At 36.5% G+C, this 21,313-nt stretch overlaps 1 protein-coding gene across 3 annotated transcripts in view; it reads right to left on the minus strand.

Annotated features, from left to right (window-relative positions):
- Positions 1-21,313, minus strand: part of LOC138701068 (tripartite motif-containing protein 3-like) — a 236,645-nt gene that overhangs the window by 25,170 nt on the left and 190,162 nt on the right. For all 3 annotated transcript variants that reach the window (XM_069827620.1, XM_069827622.1, XM_069827621.1), the window contains exons 2-3: positions 10,641-10,750; positions 439-698 (exon numbers count right to left, since the gene is read on the minus strand). In XM_069827620.1, coding sequence (XP_069683721.1) covers positions 439-698; positions 10,641-10,750 — 370 coding nt within the window. The remainder of the gene's footprint in view (positions 1-438; positions 699-10,640; positions 10,751-21,313) is intronic.

A 21,313-nucleotide genomic window follows, 5' to 3' on the forward strand; every position in this document is an offset into this window, starting at 1 on the left:
TGGAATCTTGTTGATTTTTTTCACGGCTTCCTTAATGTTACTTGTATCAGGAATGCAATAAGTTTTGTGGAGTAGTAGACTTTACTTAATTTTTGCAAATATTTAAAAACAATAATTAACATTGCAATTTAGGTGAAATTGCAGTGGTAAGTTTCTAATTTATAATTATTACTATGTTAAACGTCTCTAAAAATAATATGTTAAAAGCCTAAAGCAGTAAAATGAATGTCGCGCTTAAGCGGTAAGAAGAGGGAAATTGTTATGTGTGTTACGTTGGGAATACTGAATGTGGTATTTCACACTTACCGCGTATTGGTTCTGTGCGGAAAACAAGCAAATACGCACGATCTCGCACAAATGTAACATTTAGGGCGCCAGATTCAATTTTTTCGTCGCCAAGACGACCTGGCGCCTGGGAAATGTCATAGTATCTCTTACCTGGTTGATATGCACGGAGCACTTGGGGATGACCTCCCTGCGCTGGCGGGACATGAGATCGAGCAGCTGGTTGACCAGGAACGAAGGCGGCAGGGCACTCACGCCTCCACGGGGGATCGTGATCAACTCCCTGCAGATAGGACAGCGGAACGAGCCGGTGTCCCTGGTCTGCGAAGCGGCGATCCGCGACAAGCAGTGCAGGCACACGGTGTGCGAGCAGGGCAGCAGCTTCGGCGTGTGCTCGCTGCCGTCGTACATGCCTGCCAACACCAACAAACACGCCAGCCGTCAAGAAACCCAACCGTCTTCGTTTAGTTAGCACGACGAAACAAAAAGACTAATTAATTATGACCAAAATAGTACATCATCACCATAATAATAATAATAATAATAATAATAATAATAATAATAATAATAATAATAATAATAATCATCATCATCATCATCATCATTATCATCAAAATTGGAAATTTATCTTTCGAAGAGGTGGAGAAGTTCAAATATCTTGGAGCAACAGTAACAAATATAAATGATACTCGGGAGGAAATTAAACGCAGAATAAATATGGGAAATGCCTGTTATTATTCCGTTGAGAAGCTTTTATCATCCACTCTGCTGTCAAAACATCTGAAAGTTAGAATTTATTAAACAGTTATATTACCGGTTGTTCTTTATGGTTGTGAAACTTGGACTCTCACTTTGAGCGAGGAACATAGGTTAAGGGTGTTTGAGAATAAGGTTCTCAGGAAAATATTTGAGGCTAAGAGGGATGAAGTTACAGGAGAATGGAGAAAGTTACACAACACAGAACTGCACGCATTGTATTCTTCACCTGACATAATTAGGAACATTAAATCCAGACATTTGAGATGGGTAGGGCACGTAGCACATATGGGCAAATCCAGAAATGCATATAGAATGTTAGTTGGGAGGCCGGAGGGAAAAAGACCTTTGGGGAGGCCGAGACGTAGACGGGAAGATAATATTAAAATGGATTTAAGGGAGGTGGGATATGATGATAGAGACTGGATTAATCTTGCTCAGAATAGGGACCGATGGCGGGCTTATGTGAGGGCGGCAATGAACCTCCGGGTTCCTTAAACGCCAGTAAGTAAGTAGCCTAAGTAATAATAATAATAATAATAATAATAATAATAATAATAATAATAATAATAATAATAATCGTCATCATCATCAAAAGAAGTCTGGGCACCGGCGTAGCTCGGAAGGTAGTGCGTTCGAAGGCTGCTCTCGGGTGTGGGTTCGATTCCTGATTGGACTGATAACCTGGTATTTTTTTCCGAGGTTTCCCGAACTGTAAGGCGAATGTTAGCAAACCCCATGACGAATCCTCGGCCTCATCTCGCGAAATGTCACCTCGCTATCATCAATTCCATCGACGCTAAATAACCTAGTAGTTGATACAGCATTGATAAATAACCGATGAAAGAATAATGATTATAAATCTAATGATCGAAGTAGATTTCGTCTCTTAGTTGTTTCAGGGGTCTTTCAAGTCTTCTTTTTCCTCTGACAAGCAAACATTGTGATGGGAGCAGATAAAAAGTTAATTATTTTTCTTTCATCACATTACTAATGTCAAAAGAAGTGTTTATACAAATTTTGGCCACTCCACCGCAATTTTGTATCCTTGTGTCGTAGAAGTGACCGGCCTGGAATCGGAACCAACGTTTGGGAACCGTCTGCACCTCTCTATCGATCCCATGACATGACAAATGTCTCAATTCCGGTGGGGAATATGTTGAAAAATAGCTCAACAATTGCTGTGTCTGTTCCAATAAACTTTTCCAGTAAAATTGTGTTTTCTTTCTGTTAGCGGCCATGGCGAACTTATTTTTTTACGGCCCTCATAATTGCGGTCGAGTGGCCAAAATTTGTATAAGCACTTGTTTTGAAATTATTAACAAGGTGAAAGAAAAAAAATAACTTTTTCATCTGTCCCCATCAGAATGTTTGCTTGTGAGTTGAAACTGGAGAATTAGGCCGATGCGTGGATATCTTAGTTAATTCTTTGGATAGGATTAGAGTTCCGGCCTTGTAGAATACTGGTCAGGTAGTTTTGGTAGAATACGAAAATCGGGTATTCTGCAGTATAAATGGTCGTAGAATTGGCAGCATTGGTCAGGAAAGACACTTCAATGCATGTGCAAGAATCGAAATATTTTTATTTAATTACGGCTTACAGAATGACAGACGTCCTAAAATATGATTGAATTTTTTTAGTAGTTTATTTTACGACGCTTTTTCAAAATCTTAGGTTATTTAGCGTCTGAATGAGATGAAGGTGATAATGCCGGTGAAATGAGTCCGGGGTCCAGCACCGAAAGTTACCAAGCAATGACTGAATTACAAACCAAAAGGAAATAGAAGCATAGGCCGTCCACTGGCTATATATTAAGATAATCTCTCTTGATGTGGAAACAGGCTAACGCCTATCCATAAATAAAAAAGTAGAATCATATTACATCAACCAACGAAATGCCTTTGTACGACACTCAAATAGAACTGTAAACTGATTAAGAGTGTTATAATTGGTGTGAATGATAAACATCCACTTATGCCATAATTACCAAGAGTATACTCTAGTTCAGCGGTGGCGAAAATGTAATCGTGCGCCGAGCCACTGTGTAACATGCAACGTGCATAGCACCAATGGAGGGAGGCGGACACCCGAAGGGGAAGTGAAGCAACTGTCTGACTTATTAACGGATTTTCATTTTCCTTACGTCAAGCACTTAAATATAATTTTATACAGTACAAGGCTACAAACTAATGTTTAGTACGTGTAACGAAGAAAGAAATGAACAATATCACAACCTAAAATTAACTGTCTTCAGAATGTCTCTGCGACAAAGTTTCAAAATAAGGAATTATGTCACTTACCGCCAGTCGTAGATAATCACTTAGGTATTTGTCTGTCAGTCGTGATCTAAATTTGATTTTTACTATTTTCATTGTTGAAAATAATTTTTCACAAGCGTAAGTTGTAGCGAACACGGCAGCAGAGCAAGCGAAAGAAAGAAACTTCGGATATTTATTTTTTGGCAAAGATTTGAAAGTTCAACATTTGTCAAGTCCTTACATCTAGCTTTCATTTCATTTTACTAAAATTAATTATATTTGGATTTCTATTAGATTAGTTGGTGGTGTAATTGTTAATTTGATTTGTATGCGTCAGACGGATTTAAAGTCTTTAATTGCTTATTCCTCTGTAGCTCATATAGGTATTGTTATTGGCGGATTAATAACTTTAAATTATTGGGGATTTTGTGGGACATATGTTTTAATAATTGCTCATGGTTTATGTTCTTCTGGTTTATTTTGTTTGGCTAATATTTCCTATGAGCGTTTAGGTAGACGGAGTAAATCAGTGAGTTCAAATTGAAGAGCTAACCGCATTATTCGTACATCTGCTGAAAAAGGTTCGACGTAAAGAGATGATATTATTATTATTATTATTATTATTATTATTATTATTATTATTATTATTAACACCTAACTTTTAATGTTTCATCAGTAGCATGTAGTATAATGCCGTTTTATGTTATACAACCGTTTTCCTCGTAATACTCGTGAACAAATCATACGAGGGGGATCCAGGAAATAACGACCGTTCACGCATACCCGCCGCGCAGCTGACTCCCCTTCCTTGTTTGAAGGTCAACTGGCTTCCTTAACATGTGTTCTCATAATGTTGTGAGTACTGGTTGCAACAAGTCGCCATTGTGCATTTTGTGTTACTTCAAAATGAACGACGTGATTGATAATCCCGCCGACTGTGAGGTGAGGAGTGTGATTCGATTTTTGAATGCCCGACATTTGAAACCTGCAGAAATTTACCGGCAATTGAAAGAAGTGTATGGTGATACTGTAATGAATGAAAGAAATGTGAGAAAATGGTGCGAAATGTTCAACAATGGGCGAACAAATGTCCACGATGAAACTCGACCCGGACGCCCATCACTCATCACAGAAGACCTGAAGACTAAAGTGAACGACAGAATCTTGCAAGACAGGCGCACATCACTCGACGAATTGCTGAAACACTTTCTGGGTGGTACGCGTTTTGGAAGTGATGAAGAGTTGAAGAAGACAGTGAACACCTGGCTTAATGAACTGGCGGCAGAGGAGTATAACACAGGAATTCTAAAGCTAGTGAACAGATACGACAAATGTTTAAATGTAGGTGGTGATTATGTAGAGAAGTAAAGGAAGCTTCAGTTATGTAACAGACTTTGTTTTTTCAAATAAATATATTTTTTTAATATTTACAACAAAACGGTCGTTATTTTCTGGATCCCCCTCGTACATTTAATATTCTAGTCATATTGACAGCAAAAAAATGCGTCCTCCCATCCTATTTGAAACTTTCGTTTTTGTAGAGGTACATGGTTTCGAGAGAGACATATGCCACTCGCAGGTCAGAGACAAATGCAAATGGAATGGAGTTTGACTCCAGTGAGTGAGAGGGTGGGGGTTGGGTGAGAAAATGCATAGCTCTCACTGCGAGCCACAATATCTTGCGAGTCGCATTCTCGCCACGGCTGCTCTAGTTACATAAATTATTATTTTGAATTTATAGTCCAGTTCATTTACTTACATTTTTTAAAATAATAACTTAAGTGTTCAGTTGCCACTGCATTATAGTAAATTGATACGTAGTATTTCCATCTGACTTCCTTCCAGTTGGTGGCTTTTGTATCGAAAAGTTTCTACACTTCAGATCTAGAACGCATTCTGAGAATCATTACTGAACTTTACTTCAACATTGAGATGTTCCTACTTATAGAAATTCTTTATACGCATTCACTAGCTTCTAGATCTGTACAAGTGGAAGTACTAAATAGTCTCTTTAAGGACAAATTTCCATGCTCAGGACGAGAATCGAACCCGGGATCTCATAATTTATAGTCACGAATGCTGACCACTAAATCACGAAGCCATATGTTACGGAATCCTATTTTATCGTCATTGGTAGATACCGTCGCCTGTTGTTTATGCAACTAGGAGAGCCTTGATGTATCTAAAGTTGCATTGTATCCTACGAATGCTATTATAGGAAAACTACCGTACGCGTATTCTCCACTGCCATTTCGTATTCTATGGTAGTCTACCGCAGCTTTACAATCCTAGATAAGATGTAGTTAATTTATTTTGTATTTTTCAATTTTTATTTAGAATTGATGTAATTTATAGTCCTTGTATTATGTTTTCATTAAATTGTCCATTAAGGAATGTCTCGCCATTTTCCTAAAGAATTTAATTTCTGTTGCGGTTCATCTGTTTCTGTCCTGTTAGCAATGATCCACATTTCACTTTCATATAAATATTTTAAGTTTGGAACTTCCATTGTGATGTAGTCTCTTAAACTCATAGTTTTATGTAATTGGGGTTTAAAGTAAATATTATTTAACAGTATTATTGTGATGTACCGAAGTACGTATGATATTTCCGTGCAGGAATTCTGCATTACCATATGATGAAGCATGGGTGGAGCGGAGAAAAGATCTCTCCGGCACCGGGACTCGAACCCGGGTTTTCAGCTATACGTGCTGATGCTCTAGTCACTAAGACACACCGGATTCCAGTTTCGATGCCGGATTGAATCCTCTCAGTGTAAGCTCCACCTCTTAGTTTCCAACCCTCATGCACTGTGTCACAGATGTGTGACAGTGGCACAATGTCCAACACACTAATGTGCAGAGGTGCACTCATTACGAGTGACTAAGTGGCCGGGATCCGACGGAATGAGCGCCGTCTTAAATCACCAAGTGTGATGTACCGAAGTACATATGATATTTCCGTGCAGGGATTTTGCATTACCATATGACCACCACCACCACCACCACCACCACTACTACGACCACCTAAGCCTACTATTGCTGCTGGTACTACTATTATTACTAAAGATAGGAATTTACCAACAGAAAGTACAAGGTTAAGTATGCATGGAGTGTTCGTTGTGCGCACGAGAAACGTATCCCCATTCAATTGCTGCGGTACAAAACACATTTCAGTTGTAACCTGGCCATACATTAGGCTTCACGTCATTTATGCCGTAACGATAGTCTAAGCACAACTACATGTTGTGGTATAAATTCCTACCCTTAATTGAGGGGTTGGGTGCAAGAAAGGCACTTCTCTCAAATGCAAGCTTTGAGAAAATTGATGCTGAAAATTCAAACTGTAATAATGTTATCTATGCACGCTTTTACATTTTTGGTACTCCTGACCTCTATGATCACAGTATTGAACTACAACTTGGTGATCATATGCATAACAGATCAGAGAACACCTTGCACCCAGCCCCTCAGCTACTACTACTGCTACTGCTGCTCCTATTACTACTACTACTACCACCTACTGCTGCTGCTGCTGTTGCTACTACTACGACTACTACTAGATAAAAGATGAAGTCGGCCTAGGTAGCGTAGTCGTATAGCGCTGACCTTCTATGCTCGAGGTTGCGGGTTCGAACCCGGCCCAAGTCGATGGCATTTAAGTATGTTTAAATGGAAGGCTCATGTCAGTAGATTTACTGGCATGTAAAAGAACTCCTGCCGGACTATGCCGGGTAATATTTTGGCGAATCCTCGGACCTCACCTCATCTCACTACATCTCGCCTAAATATTGTAAAAAATTGCACAAAATTGTAAAAATTGTAGAAAATTATTAAATTGTAAAACTATAAAAATTTGTAAAAATTGTAATTGTAATATTGTAAAATTTTGGCTTGTTCCACATCTTAAAGCTTCACTGCTCATGTAAGATCTATGGAATAAAATAAATGAATGAATGAAAATTCCGGCACACCGGCGACGCTGATATAACCTCTGCAGTTGCCAGCGTCGTTAAATAAACCATAATTTAATTTAAAACATGAAAAGCTAGAATTTCCACTAAGCAAGAGTGGTAATTTTCTGCCTTAAGCTGAACTTCGATAAAAGCTAGATTTCGCAAGAAAATGCTAAATTAGCAACAGTATGGACATGGGACAAGTCCCATTATTCTGTGAGAGATTTGAACCCACGATTCTGGCCTTAATGTAACATCAAAGTTGCGGCTTTACCATTTTCTACAATGTATAGAGCTTGTTCTCTCGTTTAGGAAATCCTGACTGTTTAAATATGGTCAGTCGAGGTCGTCAGTTTACGCATCGACTTTTTCAACAACAGTTCTCGTACCCTGTTTGTATTCTGTCGGGTTGTGAGTCATTGGTCAACCAACTTGCTACAGTTCAATTGCATCAAAGGAGAAAAGAAAAGAAACAGACAACCCAACGCACTCGTGATTAACAAAGTTTATGACGCCTGGTGAATATCTCCAGAAAAGTTGCTGCAAGACGACAGATTCTGAGAATAATTTTATTATATTACATTTCTGGAATCTCAAGTTTCTTTGCCAATAGAGTGTTGGGTGCCTATTAGATACTCGGGAAAAAACTGACAAGAGATTTAAGGAAATCCCAATGATTGCTTGAAATGTCTATACTCGAATTACACTAATAAAATACAACACGCACTTTCTTTAACTCAGTAATGGATTGTTATTATTGATTAGAGCTGAAGAGAATAAAGCTACAAAAACTTATTGAGCATTTCATGTAATAGCTGTGTTTGTGTATTAAATTATTTTAAAATGATGTATACCCTTCAAGAGAGAACATAAATCATCCTTATTGATTAAACTTAGGAAATTACACAAAACATGCTGTGTTTTCATCCTACATCAACTGATAATAACAAAAATACAGGTTGCTAGGCGACGATAGAAAACAAAAGATACGAAAACAAATTAATGAGATGTATAAACAATTGAATGCTCTTTCATATTTAAGTATAATAATTTGAACTGGTAATGGAAATTACGGGAAAACGGCTGGACGGATTTTAATAAATGACCCCTCATTTTGAAGCTTGGAACTCAAAGTTTTTCGGAAAAATAGTAGTTTTCTGTGAAATGTCCATTCTTAAACATAATTTTCCTATTTTCCAACATCCATCTGTCGTCAGTTTTGAGAACTAGCTAATAGCATTCACGGCCGACTTGATATTCCCTTCGCTTTTTTATAAAGCAGAAGCGAAGCGAGCATCAAGTCGGCCGTGTTGCATTTCAGAATAAAACAAAACACATACTACAGTAAACAATATTACACGAAGGCCATGATCTGCAAGAATGCCGACATATTTAGAGCTCAAATTAAATTGGTTATTAAAAACTTAACTTACTAAAAATAATTTACAGGTTCGATTCTGTGGTGTGTAATTTTCTGGGTACAGCTGTGTATTGGATATTAAAAACTACAAAACTTGAGGTGATTTGATGACATTATTACCATTAGAAATGAAATATTATTGTAGTTAATGCCATGATGTGACTATTTTTCATTAATTATACATATTAATGCTATATTGATGATATGAAAGTGAAATGTTTTGGGGTTATATAAGTAGATGTAGAGAATAACTTAAATTAGATTTTGATTTCTATATTTTACTGAGTGGCGGCTATATAGTACATAGTATATATTACTGAAAGCTATAAAAATTACGTTAGATAATAATATTATTAAAAATCAAATATTTTTATAATTATTAATCAAGTGGGGTTGTGTCTTTTTCATATATTTAATGGCGGTGTGGTGTAGATATTTATATGCGTGGTTCTCTTCAGTATTGGCTCGAGAGAGAGTATCTTTCATTGTTATGGAAGCAAATAACTTTCCGAATGTCTGGTATTCTTTATTGAAAATAAATCTGAAAAATGTTTGTTTCAACGTCTAATGAACTTAGTTTGCAGCATTTGCTGCACAAGCCACTAGTTTAAGTATAATCGGCATTTAAAGCGAAACAAACGTTAAAATATATTAGTGTATATTGAGAGTCCATTTTTTACTTATAAACCTTCTGAAACTTTCCTTTTAAGTTTCATTCACGCTTAATAGACGGCCTTAAAAAGGAATGGTAGATACTAAGAGATGAACAAAACTAACTGCCGCTCTCGCTCGCTGTATTTGTTGAATTTGTCTTTCGAGTCTCGTCTCGTCATTCTCGTGCGCTTCGAGTCTCGCTCATCATTCTCGAAATAGCATTTGGTCGGCGTGGAAAGATTTCGTAACTTTGAATAACATACATCATTGAAATAAATAACATTATAAATGTTTAAATGAGACAAAAAGACAAAACAGAACAGTATCTTAGTTATCAAAATGTTCAGGTTCTATTATATGATATTACCTATGGTTATATAAATAGAAAAAAATTCTCAAATAAATTTGAATTTCTAAGGAACATAAAACATAACGTTAATATCTTTTTACTTGAAATTGCACACTTGATCTCAAACATATGAAAAAAAAATTCCTAGCCTTTTAATAAGGGCCTAATAATTAAATAAAGATTGGGGAACAGATTATTATACACTGAAAGGTAGAGATTATGTCTCAAATAGGCTACTTGATTGTTTATACATATATAACAGTTGCCAAAGTAGATAAAAGTTCAGTTAGGTATAAACAACTGTGGCAATTCAAGGCTGCTTGACGTTCGGGACTTCGGGAGTGATCAATCTCGACGTCTCGAAACACTCACAAGCAGTCTTTACGTCAAAGACGCGACGTATAGGACACTGTCGTGCGGGTTTTCGACTTTGCGGGCGCTGTTGGTCTTGCTTTCTCGTTGTTGATCTTTAGTAGGTACATCCTTAACAATGCGCCCCACTACTCTGTTTTTGATACTTGCTTTTTCCGGTGTTATACATTCTGGCATCAAAACTTATAATGAATTCGCAACAAAAATTAGAAATAACTTTGTAGGGTCTATAATCATGAATTTCCTTTATCTAACCGTTTTCCGGTCTATACTAAATAATTTGTCTGATTTATCAGTTTATCATGTATACTAATATAGTAGTAGTAGTAGTAATAATAATAATAATAATAATAACTTAAATTGTATCATACTACAAAAATATGCTCTGATTTGGTCTTCATGCCAGGGTTATACCACAAGCAAAAATTCTTCATCCGATGCACAAAGTAACGGGAAACTATAGCCTATATATTAATAAGTAACAAAATGTATATAGTTCCTACACCCAACGCGTTCGTTTACTATTCGACTGATAACTACGGAACATTTTTATGAGATCAAAGATGCTCAAATGTGGCATGTTTACTCACAAAGACAGGTCCCACAGGTCAGAAAGCTCTCGTTGAAGTCCTCGTAGTTGATGGAGACAGTCTCCACCAGTGTGGAGCTCATGCTCACCATCCTCTCCCCAAGACGAGTCCTGAAACAAAAGATGCATCAACTGATCACTGTCAGAACAGACCTTACCCAAGCATTTAGTTCATATTACTATTGCGCAATTTATCGTTCTTCGAGACCAAGTGTTCATCATTAGATCCAAGTTAGCCGCCTTGGTAGCTCAGTTGGCACAGAGCTGGTTTAAAATGATCTGACTCGAGTTCGAATCCTGGAGATGCTTCGGAGTTGTGGGGGTTTCCTCGGGGTTCTCTCGTCATTTTACCTAAATATTCCTAAAGTTCCGTTTGAGTATAATATCTTTTTCGAAAAATAAAGCATCACTTGTGTTTCTACGACGCCAAATCGATCGTACGCAATGTGAATGTGACTTGTGCTTTGTCCAAAGATTATAGATGACTGATCCATCAAATTTTGTTAATATTATTGTATCCTCTTTTTATATTGATTGAACAAAACTCTGTTATTATTTTCCTATAACCATATCTACTTCTTAACAAAGTTAGAGGACTTTAAATCTTTCTTGACTTTTGCATAACCCTGTAGATCTTTGAGGTAAAGATTCGGTAGCTATATGGATTTGATAGCTGGAAAGGAATGCGTGTGGCGCATGATGGGGCCGACTTAGCTATGCAGCACAATCAGCACGCAACTAATTCCATCATAAGTGTACAAAAGTCTCATGTGCTTAGGGAGGTTGCATGTCCCCATAAAAGCACCTATACGTCTACAGGTATCTCCACCTCAGAAGTGTAATTGTGACAGCCCTGCAGAATCTAAGAAGGTCTCACTCGACTAAATCTGCTGGTGATTTGTTTCTTTAATTCTAGGAGGAGGCCAACGTAAGACCTGCGATCTTAATGTCCATTATGCTTACTGAATGGAAGGATTTGCAGTCCCTAAGGTACTACAAAGATTCCCTAACAGTCACCAAATTGAGAAACCAAACCCGACTCGTTCACCGGTAAAGTTTTATCTGTCTGGCCATGTCATCTGATGCACGTACACCAAACTCTGTTCGTAGTACAGATTAAACTATTGGAGAGGATCTAGAGATTCTAGAAACCGATCAATAAAACAACACTTGGGCTAGTCAAGCACAACGGACACAAGGCCGTAGGTGGAATTTCCAGGTGCCGAGAGATAAAATTCTGAGTACAGGACCTGTAAGCAGCTGTGAAGTGTTGGGATAATTAAATTTCGACATACGGTTCATAAACGCAAAATGCACTTCACAACCTTATCGTTTACTACATATTATGCCTATAACCTTCAATATTCGCGTGTGCTGGCATGGTAACCTATATTAATTTAAACTGTCCAGGCATCAACTGACACCAATGCTAAACAAATAAGGCTCTGTAGGTATTGCTGTGATAACGCATAATTACATAGCTAGTCTAAACATGAACTGACGTATGTAGGCCTATACTGTAATATCAACTGTACTAGTTGCCATAGTAACAGAGGGCATTACCATATTTTCCTGATTTGGACACTACTATGTGTAAAATGTGGAATCTGTCATGAAACCCTGTAGTTTCACAGCTTTCCTATAGTTTTACTAACACTGTTAATTGATGCTATAGCGTTTCCTTTTTCACGCTGGAGACTCAAGGTCAAGTACCGGGAAGACCAAGTGAAATTTGTCGGGGACAAATATGGTGTTATGGCAAGTCTTATAGTGATACTGAAGCTTGTGTTAGAAAATCCCACCTTTTGATAATAACCTTTCTCATAACCAAAGCATCGGGGGAAAAACTTCACTGTCTCATCTTCTCCACGAGACCATGGGATCGCTATCATGTTGTCCGTACGAATTACGAAAATATCAATGCAATATATGAGCTGGCGCCATAATAGGATAGAAGAAAATTAAGTTCATGCCCAAGTATAAAATTTACACGTTAAGAGCACTCAATAATGAACACGAGTTACAAGTATTCAGCAATGAATACGAGTTACAAGAATTGGATAATGAATACAATTTACAATTTACTAGTATCTAATATACACGAGTTACGAGTATTCAATAATGAACACGAGTTACGAGTATTTAGTAATGTACACGAGTTACGAGCATTTAGTAATGAACACGAGTTATGATCATTTAGTAATGAACACGAGTTACGAGCATTCAATAATGAACACGAGTTACGAGTATTTAGTAATGTACACGAGTTACGAGCATTTAGTAATGTACACGAGTTACGAGCATTTAGTAATGAACACGAGTTACGAGTATTCAATAATGAACACGAGTTACGAGTATTTAGTAATGTACACGAGTTACGAGCATTTAGTAATGAACACGAGTTATGATCATTTAGTAATGAACACGAGTTACGAGCATTTAGTAATGAACTCGAGTTATGATCATTTAGTAATGTACACGAGTTACGAGCATTCAATAATGTACACGAGTTACGAGCATTCAATAATGTACACGAGTTACGAGCAGTCAATAATGAACACGAGTTACGAGCATTCAATAATGTACACGAGTTACGAGCATTCAATAATGAACACGAGTTACGAGCATTCAATAATGTACACGAGTTACGAGCATTCAATAATGTACACGAGTTACGAGCATTCAATAATGAACACGAGTTACGAGCATTCAATAATGTACACGAGTTACGAGCATTCAACAATGAACACGAGTTATGAGCATTCAATAATGTACACGAGTTACGAGTATTCAATAATGAACACGAGTTACGAGTATTTAGTAATGTACACGAGTTACGAGCATTTAGTAATGAACACGAGTTATGATCATTTAGTAATGAACACGAGTTACGAGCATTTAGTAATGAACTCGAGTTATGATCATTTAGTAATGAACATGAGTTACGAGCATTTAGTAATGAACTCGAGTTATGATCATTTAGTAATGTACACGAGTTACGAGCATTCAATAATGTACACGAGTTACGAGCATTCAATAGTGAACTCGAGTTATGATCATTTAGTAATGAACATGAGTTACGAGCATTTAGTAATGAACTCGAGTTATGATCATTTAGTAATGTATACGAGTTACGAGCATTCAATAATGAACACGAGTTACGAGTATTTAGTAATGTACACGAGTTACGAGCATTTAGTAATGAACACGAGTTATGATCATTTAGTAATGAACACGAGTTACGAGCATTTAGTAATGAACTCGAGTTATGATCATTTAGTAATGAACATGAGTTACGAGCATTTAGTAATGAACTCGAGTTATGATCATTTAGTAATGTATACGAGTTACGAGCATTCAATAATGTACACGAGTTACGAGCATTCAATAATGTACACGAGTTACGAGCATTCAATAATGTACACGAGTTACGAGCATTCAAAAATGAACACGAGTTACGAGCATTTAGTAATGTACACGAGTTACGAGCATTCAATAATGAACACAAGTTACGAGCATTCAATAATGTACACGAGTTACGAGCATTCAATAATGTACACGAGCTACGAGCATTCAATAATGTACACGAGTTACGAGCATTCAATAATATACACGAGTTACGAGCATTCAATAATGTGCACGAGTTACGAGCATTCAATAATGTGCACGAGTTACGAGCGTTCAATAATGAAACGAGTTACGAGCATTCAATAATGAACACGAGTTACGAGAATTTAATAATGAGCACGAGTGTTGCAAGTTACAAGCATCCAATAATGTAGGCCTACATGCGTTACGAGCATTCAATAATGTACACAAGTGCAGAACATTAATTAATGAACACGATTTATGATATTCAATAATTAAGACGAGCATGAGCATTCAATAAATAACAGTGCTATGATAACTCAATAATGAACATCAGACACGAATATTGAACCGTAAACAGTTGTTACAAGTATTCACTATTGTAGACATAACTTACATTATCAATATCTACTGAAAACCATATGCGTCATGAGCATTCAAAAGTGAACATGTGTCACAAACACTTAATAACAAACTGACGACTCATTAAGTGTATTGTAAGTGAACAGTTCTGAAGGATTTGAATAAACTATGAACTAGTCAATGAGCAGAAGACGCGGTTCCAAGCCGCTAATGTGCACAAGTGTCCTGTACGTACATCACAGCCGGGGCTATGAATCTGTTTAACCACTTTTTGCTCATAACCACTAAGTGAAAATAATAATATACAATACAGCATCCGGTAACGAGTCTGCTGCTCACTTTTACAGTCCTTGCGGTGTCGCAGAATTGAAAGTGTCGTCAGTGCGGTCCCCGGAACAATAAAGTGGAGCGAAAGGTCTTCTCACTAAATCCATTTAATATGTGGTCACTATCGGACACGACGGGCTCTTCAACTTAATGCAATCGCGGTCCGAGTGGGTTACTCTCTGGAACACTACATTCCGGCAGCTGCCTACAGAACTCGCTCAGCTTATCTGGGTGGCAAACAATAAGAACTGGAGGGGCGGAGACCCTCACCCTCCTACTCCGACTGCGATAACGAGTGCTGCAATGAGGTCGACGGAACCTGTACGATAAGACAAACACAGCTGGAACGGCGTAAACAGAAGATGCGTGAACCAATTAGCGTGAAATTGATGCGACCTCTCAATGGCGATTGTGCGTGGCACAACTGTGGAATGCAAATAATAATAATAATAATAATAATAATAATAATAATAATAATAATAATAATAATAACGTAACGTATTCGGTGGTTAAAAGGAAGACTAGAACGGATGATGCGAACTCGTTATACAGCTTGCAAATGTCATCGTTGTCCTCGCAGAGCAACTGGTAACGGACTCGAAGGTACTGGACTTAACCCCGAGTGTTGACGGAATTTTATCGTTGCCAAACTTCCAGAACGACCCCGAGATTCACTCAGCCTCCTGTAAAGTTGAGTACGGGGTCTTTCCCGGGGGTACACGCACTTCATTCTAGTGTCGAGGTCAAGAAACATGCCTCCCATACACATTAATGGCTTGCAAAGAGGATAACTTAATAACATAATACTAATCTAAAAGAATAATAAAAAAATGAATAAATCTACGCGCGCAGAAATCACTTCTTTAGGTTGTAAAAATCTATTTCCGGAAACCGGAAACGTTCTGTAAAGAAATTGTTCATGTGAAGCGAGAGAATTTTTTTAAGAATTTTCAAACCACAAAACACGAAGCACACAAAACCAAATCGAATGTTTATAAATTGCTTTTCAAATATTTGATAAACACTTTTGTTTTAACTTACAAACTGATTTAAAATAGTTTTATTAATTTAATGTAGGGGAGAGTCGGGTAGTATCGGATATCGGGTAGGTCTAATATCGGACAGTGCGTTTCTTTCATCTACTACCATATGGTAGTACCTGAATGACATGGTTACGTTTCTCTATGCGACATCACAGAAACATAACCATGTCAATCAGGTACTATCATCGTGTGGTAGATGAAAGAAACTCACTGTCCGATATTACCCGATGTCCGATACTACGATAGACAGGAAACAGAAAGTTGAAATCAATACAACTATGAAATCTACATCGACAAGGGGAACTATTAATAATGGAATTCCTCAAGGATCAATATTAGGTCCCCTACTTTTTCTAGTGTTTATAAATGATCTTGCCCCCCTTATAAAAGATGTAGGTCATCCCATATTATTTGCAGATGACACAAGTATAGTAATTACAGCCAATAACTCCAACATATTCCAATCTTCAACAGAGGAAATTCTCTTCAAAATATGTGACTGGTTCTCAGTCAATAAATTAGTATTAAATTGTAACAAAACTAACATAATTCAATTTAAATCCTGTCCAAATTCAACGTCGCAAATTTCTAGCCCAATAAATAAACAATAGATCCCTATTAGAAACAACAACAACCAAATTTCTTGGCTTAAAAATCGATAATGTGTTAAATTGGAAAAATCATATTAAAGAAATTACCCCCAAACTAAATTCAGCTTGTTTTGCTATTAAATCTATGCAAAAGATAGTAAATATCAATACCTTAAAAACAATATACTTTGCATACTTCCACTCGGTAATCAGTTTTGGAATAATATTCTGGGGAAATTCCACAGATAGTAACAATATATTTCTATTACAAAAAAGAGTAATTAGAATAATAGTAGGTGCCAAATCTAGGGAGTCGTGTAGGACTATTTTAAAAAAACTACAAATAATGCCCATGGCTTGTCAGTATATATTTTCATTAATAGTCTTCCTCGTATGTAATCGTGAAGACTTTGTGACTAATTCAACAGTTCATAGCATAAATACACGTCAAAAAAATGACTTTCATACTCCATCGGCAAGTCTATCGTGCTATCAAAAAGGAGTGCGTTATATGGCAGTAAAAATTTTTAATAGCCTCCCTATCGATATAAAAATGAAACTCAAAACATAAAATTATTTAGGGCCAAATTAAAGAAGTACCTAATTTCTCACGCCTTCTATTCTGTAGGTGAATTCATGACATTCAATAACACTTCATGAAATTGATACTAAAACTATGTGTTGTACTAGTAGACTATATTGTAAATCTCGTCTGTATATATTTCATCTAGACTGTGACTATAAATTAAGATTTTATAATAGTATTAAGTTTTTTGACTTGTTCCATATTCTAGCTGTAAGCATGTATGAATACCATGGAATGTTAATAAATACAATACAATACAATACAATACCCGACTCTCTCCTATATAACAGAAGAATGAAACTTGCTAACACCTTCGTAGCCTGCTCATGGAGGGGACACGGAATCCATGTTTGCCCTGGGTGACACATATCCTAGTTGTGGCCCTGATCCCAATGCTAATAAGCAGTAGAAACGACGCATCGCCAAATCAAAAGATAAAGGAAAGGCCATTTAAAATTGATTAAAGGTTTTTAACAAGAATAAATTGTTATATCTTGTATACATTCGTCCGGATAAAATTAATCATTCCATAGGCCTACTAGCTACGAACAAAACCGTCCAAACTACTTTTTCGTTGCGAGAGATACAGAAATAATTTATTTTTGTAAAAATCTCGACGTGTTCTTTGCAACAGCACAATATTTAAGCTTCACTTTGTACAAGGAGGAAATAAAAACGGCGAATCTCGAATCTAATGCCAAACATGGAGACTGCTCGACTAGATAATGGCCAGATATAAAATAACACGCACATAAACTAAAAAAAAGGAAGGGTATTACGTTCTCTGGATCGGTAGCATGAATAGAAATGGGAAATTTTACACTTTTACGTCGGTTGGCTTCCTGCTAACTCGGTCGATTTATTAAAATGCGGCTAACAAAATCGCATCGCTCAGGGCGTTGCTATAGAAACAATGGCCATTACCGAGACCACGCGGCCTGTGCGAATCGCTTTACGCGTGCGTTGGGTTCTGAGAACCATGATAATGACTTTATGCCATCCATTGTGAGAGCACTGCCATTGTCTGTGTACAACTAATGCGTTATTCGTACGCAAGGCCACCGTAAGATGATTCGGAAGTGAGTCACACCTGAACAATAACATCAATAATAATAATAATAATAATAATAATAATAATAATAATAATAATAATAATAATAATCGTACATCTTGCCGTGTCGTGGTAACTTGATAACTGCAACCATTTTGTAATTAACTCCATTTTAATACAAACAACTGAATGCTTCACTGAGAAAATGAGCTCTTCGACAAATACACTACGAAAATTCTTAGTGTATTGATGAGAAGTAAAGGAGATAAAGAGGGTTATGTTACTTTGTATACTTATCAAGTATGCTATGTCAAACAGAGACTATTTTTTCAGAAGCAGAATTATCTCAAAATATACATTTTAAGAATTGTATCTATAATTTTAGCTCCTAGCTATAATCAAAATAAACATTTTATCCTTAAAATACAGAATAAAAGATATGCACTTTGACTAATGACTTAACCATAAATATGGGCTAAATGTATATTTATATGCAACATGAAATTGTGTAATTTTCATCAGAATAAACCAACTAATGTTTCATTTCAGTTTACAATGGAAATAGAAGCCTGAAAAAAATTCTGACATGTCACAAACATCCAATCCCTACTGATAACTCTTGCCCCACCAATATCCCTCAATTTTATTGGAAAAAGTTTCAAAATTGGCATTCCAAATAGCACTTCATGTCCATGCAAGCAACCCAAATAAACAGTTGGCCACAAAATATATGAATGTCCACTACCAGGTCGCAAGATGGCTAGAAACCCCATCTTATCATGTGCAATATAACTTTCACACATCTCTAATAAAAATATTTAAAATTAATGCTACTTAAAGCATTTTAAAAAAGTTATAGTGGATTAATAGGATCCCTGTAGTTGCGTGGAACGTTTATGTCCTCGATTGGATGTTATTGCGATATTTAAAGTTTTAGCGAATTGGTTTTTATTTACAAGGATTGTGATTATGACTGAGTGTGAAATAAATTGAACTAAATTTGTCTGTTGTATTAATGATTTTTTTTTTCTTTAGTGAAAAATACCATATAGACTACCTGTACTGTACAGGTATTTACAATGTAAATAATCTGTTTCACTAAATGAACCGTTGCTAAGAAAGTGACGTAACTCGTCGTTGCTAAGCAAATGACGTCACATGTTGAAATTTTCATAAAATGTAACGAAGTAATCATTTGACACTCGAGCATAAAGTTTCACGTTAAAATTTATCCGTGTTATATTTAAGAGTCTGCAGAAACTAAAATTCTTAAATATACAGTAACTACGACACATCCAGCCTGTAGTATCATGTTATACCATCAAGACTATTCCTCAAAATAAAGACTTTTTGTATTCTGAACTGGAATGAACTGCTTGCCTGTCTTTGAACTCAAATCCAGTGAATGGCCTCAATACGAGAGGCATTCTTCTGGGTTTATTTCGCAGTAAATAGTTTGGGTGTTGTAAGGAAATGAATTGTGCAGTACATTATGCCGCCCCCTCGGTCATTGTGTTGGTTGTATCACGAAGGTGCGTTCCCACGAACTAGCAAGACGCTACAATTCCATGCTTAGGCTGTGGAAGAGATCCTCTGCACACAAAGTCCCTTTACTTTCTTTTTGTACGAAGTAACTATGCGATACTGCAAAAAAAAAAAAAAAACACACACACACACAAAGATAATACATAGTTCTTGATTATACACTCTTATGCATTTCGCAACAATTCAGTTTCTTTCTCATATTAAGAATGATATTACCACAGTCTAGTATATACAGTCGCGAAGCTCAATACGTAGTAAATATGCAAACATTAGATAGTTGCTCACCACTAGGATCGCTAATATCGCCTCATTACAGGCAATGCAAAATAGTACCGTCACAGTCTATTGTTTCTAGCACCCTCAAAACTCAAGCTTCGTGACTGTATATAGTAGACTGTGATATTACTGTCCATAGTTTATTTTCTCGGACTATTATTTAGAAGTCATAAATAAAGAGACCTGGGATTTTAAGAGGGGACCCTACTGAGTTGAAAAATGTATTATATTTATTTTTTTCACAAATGCTCACCATGTTTTTAATGCCAATTAGGATTATTAAAAGAAAAACACCTACCAAATTTGAAGTGATCTGTATATAGAGTTTTGGGTTTATTGTAAATTACAAAAATTATTTGTATAATTTTGTAAAAGTTCCAGACTTCCTAATATTTTAGTTATCACTCTGAAACTTTTTAGGATACACATAAGAGATATACAGATAAGGTGTACTATGAGTTTTCTTTTTTGTACAGTTTTAATGTAGAAAAATATAGAATAATTAATATTTTCCGTTTTTTCAGAATTTGACACAAAATATTTTTATATCCATAGTACAGTTCATGCGCAACATATATGTGTATATGTACAGTAGTAGCAAAAAAAAAAAAAAAACCGGACCGATCCTTGTAGCTGATTTCAGAGCCTTGTTCACTCCAGAGCACGATAGACTGGTAACTAAGACTTTCGTGGTTCGAATCCTGCCTGGGAAGGAAACTTTTTTTTGTTCCTTATTCAAATTTATTTCCAATACTTTTCGATTGCTAGTAAAATTCATCTTCTGGGAATAATAAGTTAATTAAGTAGTAAAATATCGCTACAATCGAAAAGTATTGGGAATAAATTTGAATAAGGAACAAAAAAAAGTTTCCTTCCCAGGTAGGATTCGAACCACGAAAGTCTTAGTTACCAGTCTATCGTGCTCTGAGAAAACAAGGCTCTGAAATCAGCTACAAGGGTCGGTCAGGTTTTTTTGCCACTACTGTACAGTAAATGAAGAGTCCACTGCAGAAAGGGGGAATGTCGTAAATCTGTGAAAAATGAGATGAAGATTCAGTACTATAGATCAAAAGGAGTAGAATATAATACACTTTGTTGCACTGCAAGAAAGTCATAGTTCCAGATCTACATCATGTTGAAGAATTGGTATACCACACAAAGAGTGGGAATGTCAAAGTTTAAATTGCATTTCCTGCAAAATGCAATACATTCGACATTCCCTATTTCTGCAGTGGATATCGGAGAAAAACTGAAGCACATGGAGCATTTTGCATTGTAAAAATATTATTTTGCGAAAAAGCGACT

The sequence above is a fragment of the Periplaneta americana genome, chromosome 6 (genome assembly GCF_040183065.1).
Source record: "Periplaneta americana isolate PAMFEO1 chromosome 6, P.americana_PAMFEO1_priV1, whole genome shotgun sequence".
Taxonomy (NCBI): Eukaryota; Metazoa; Arthropoda; class Insecta; order Blattodea; family Blattidae; genus Periplaneta; species Periplaneta americana.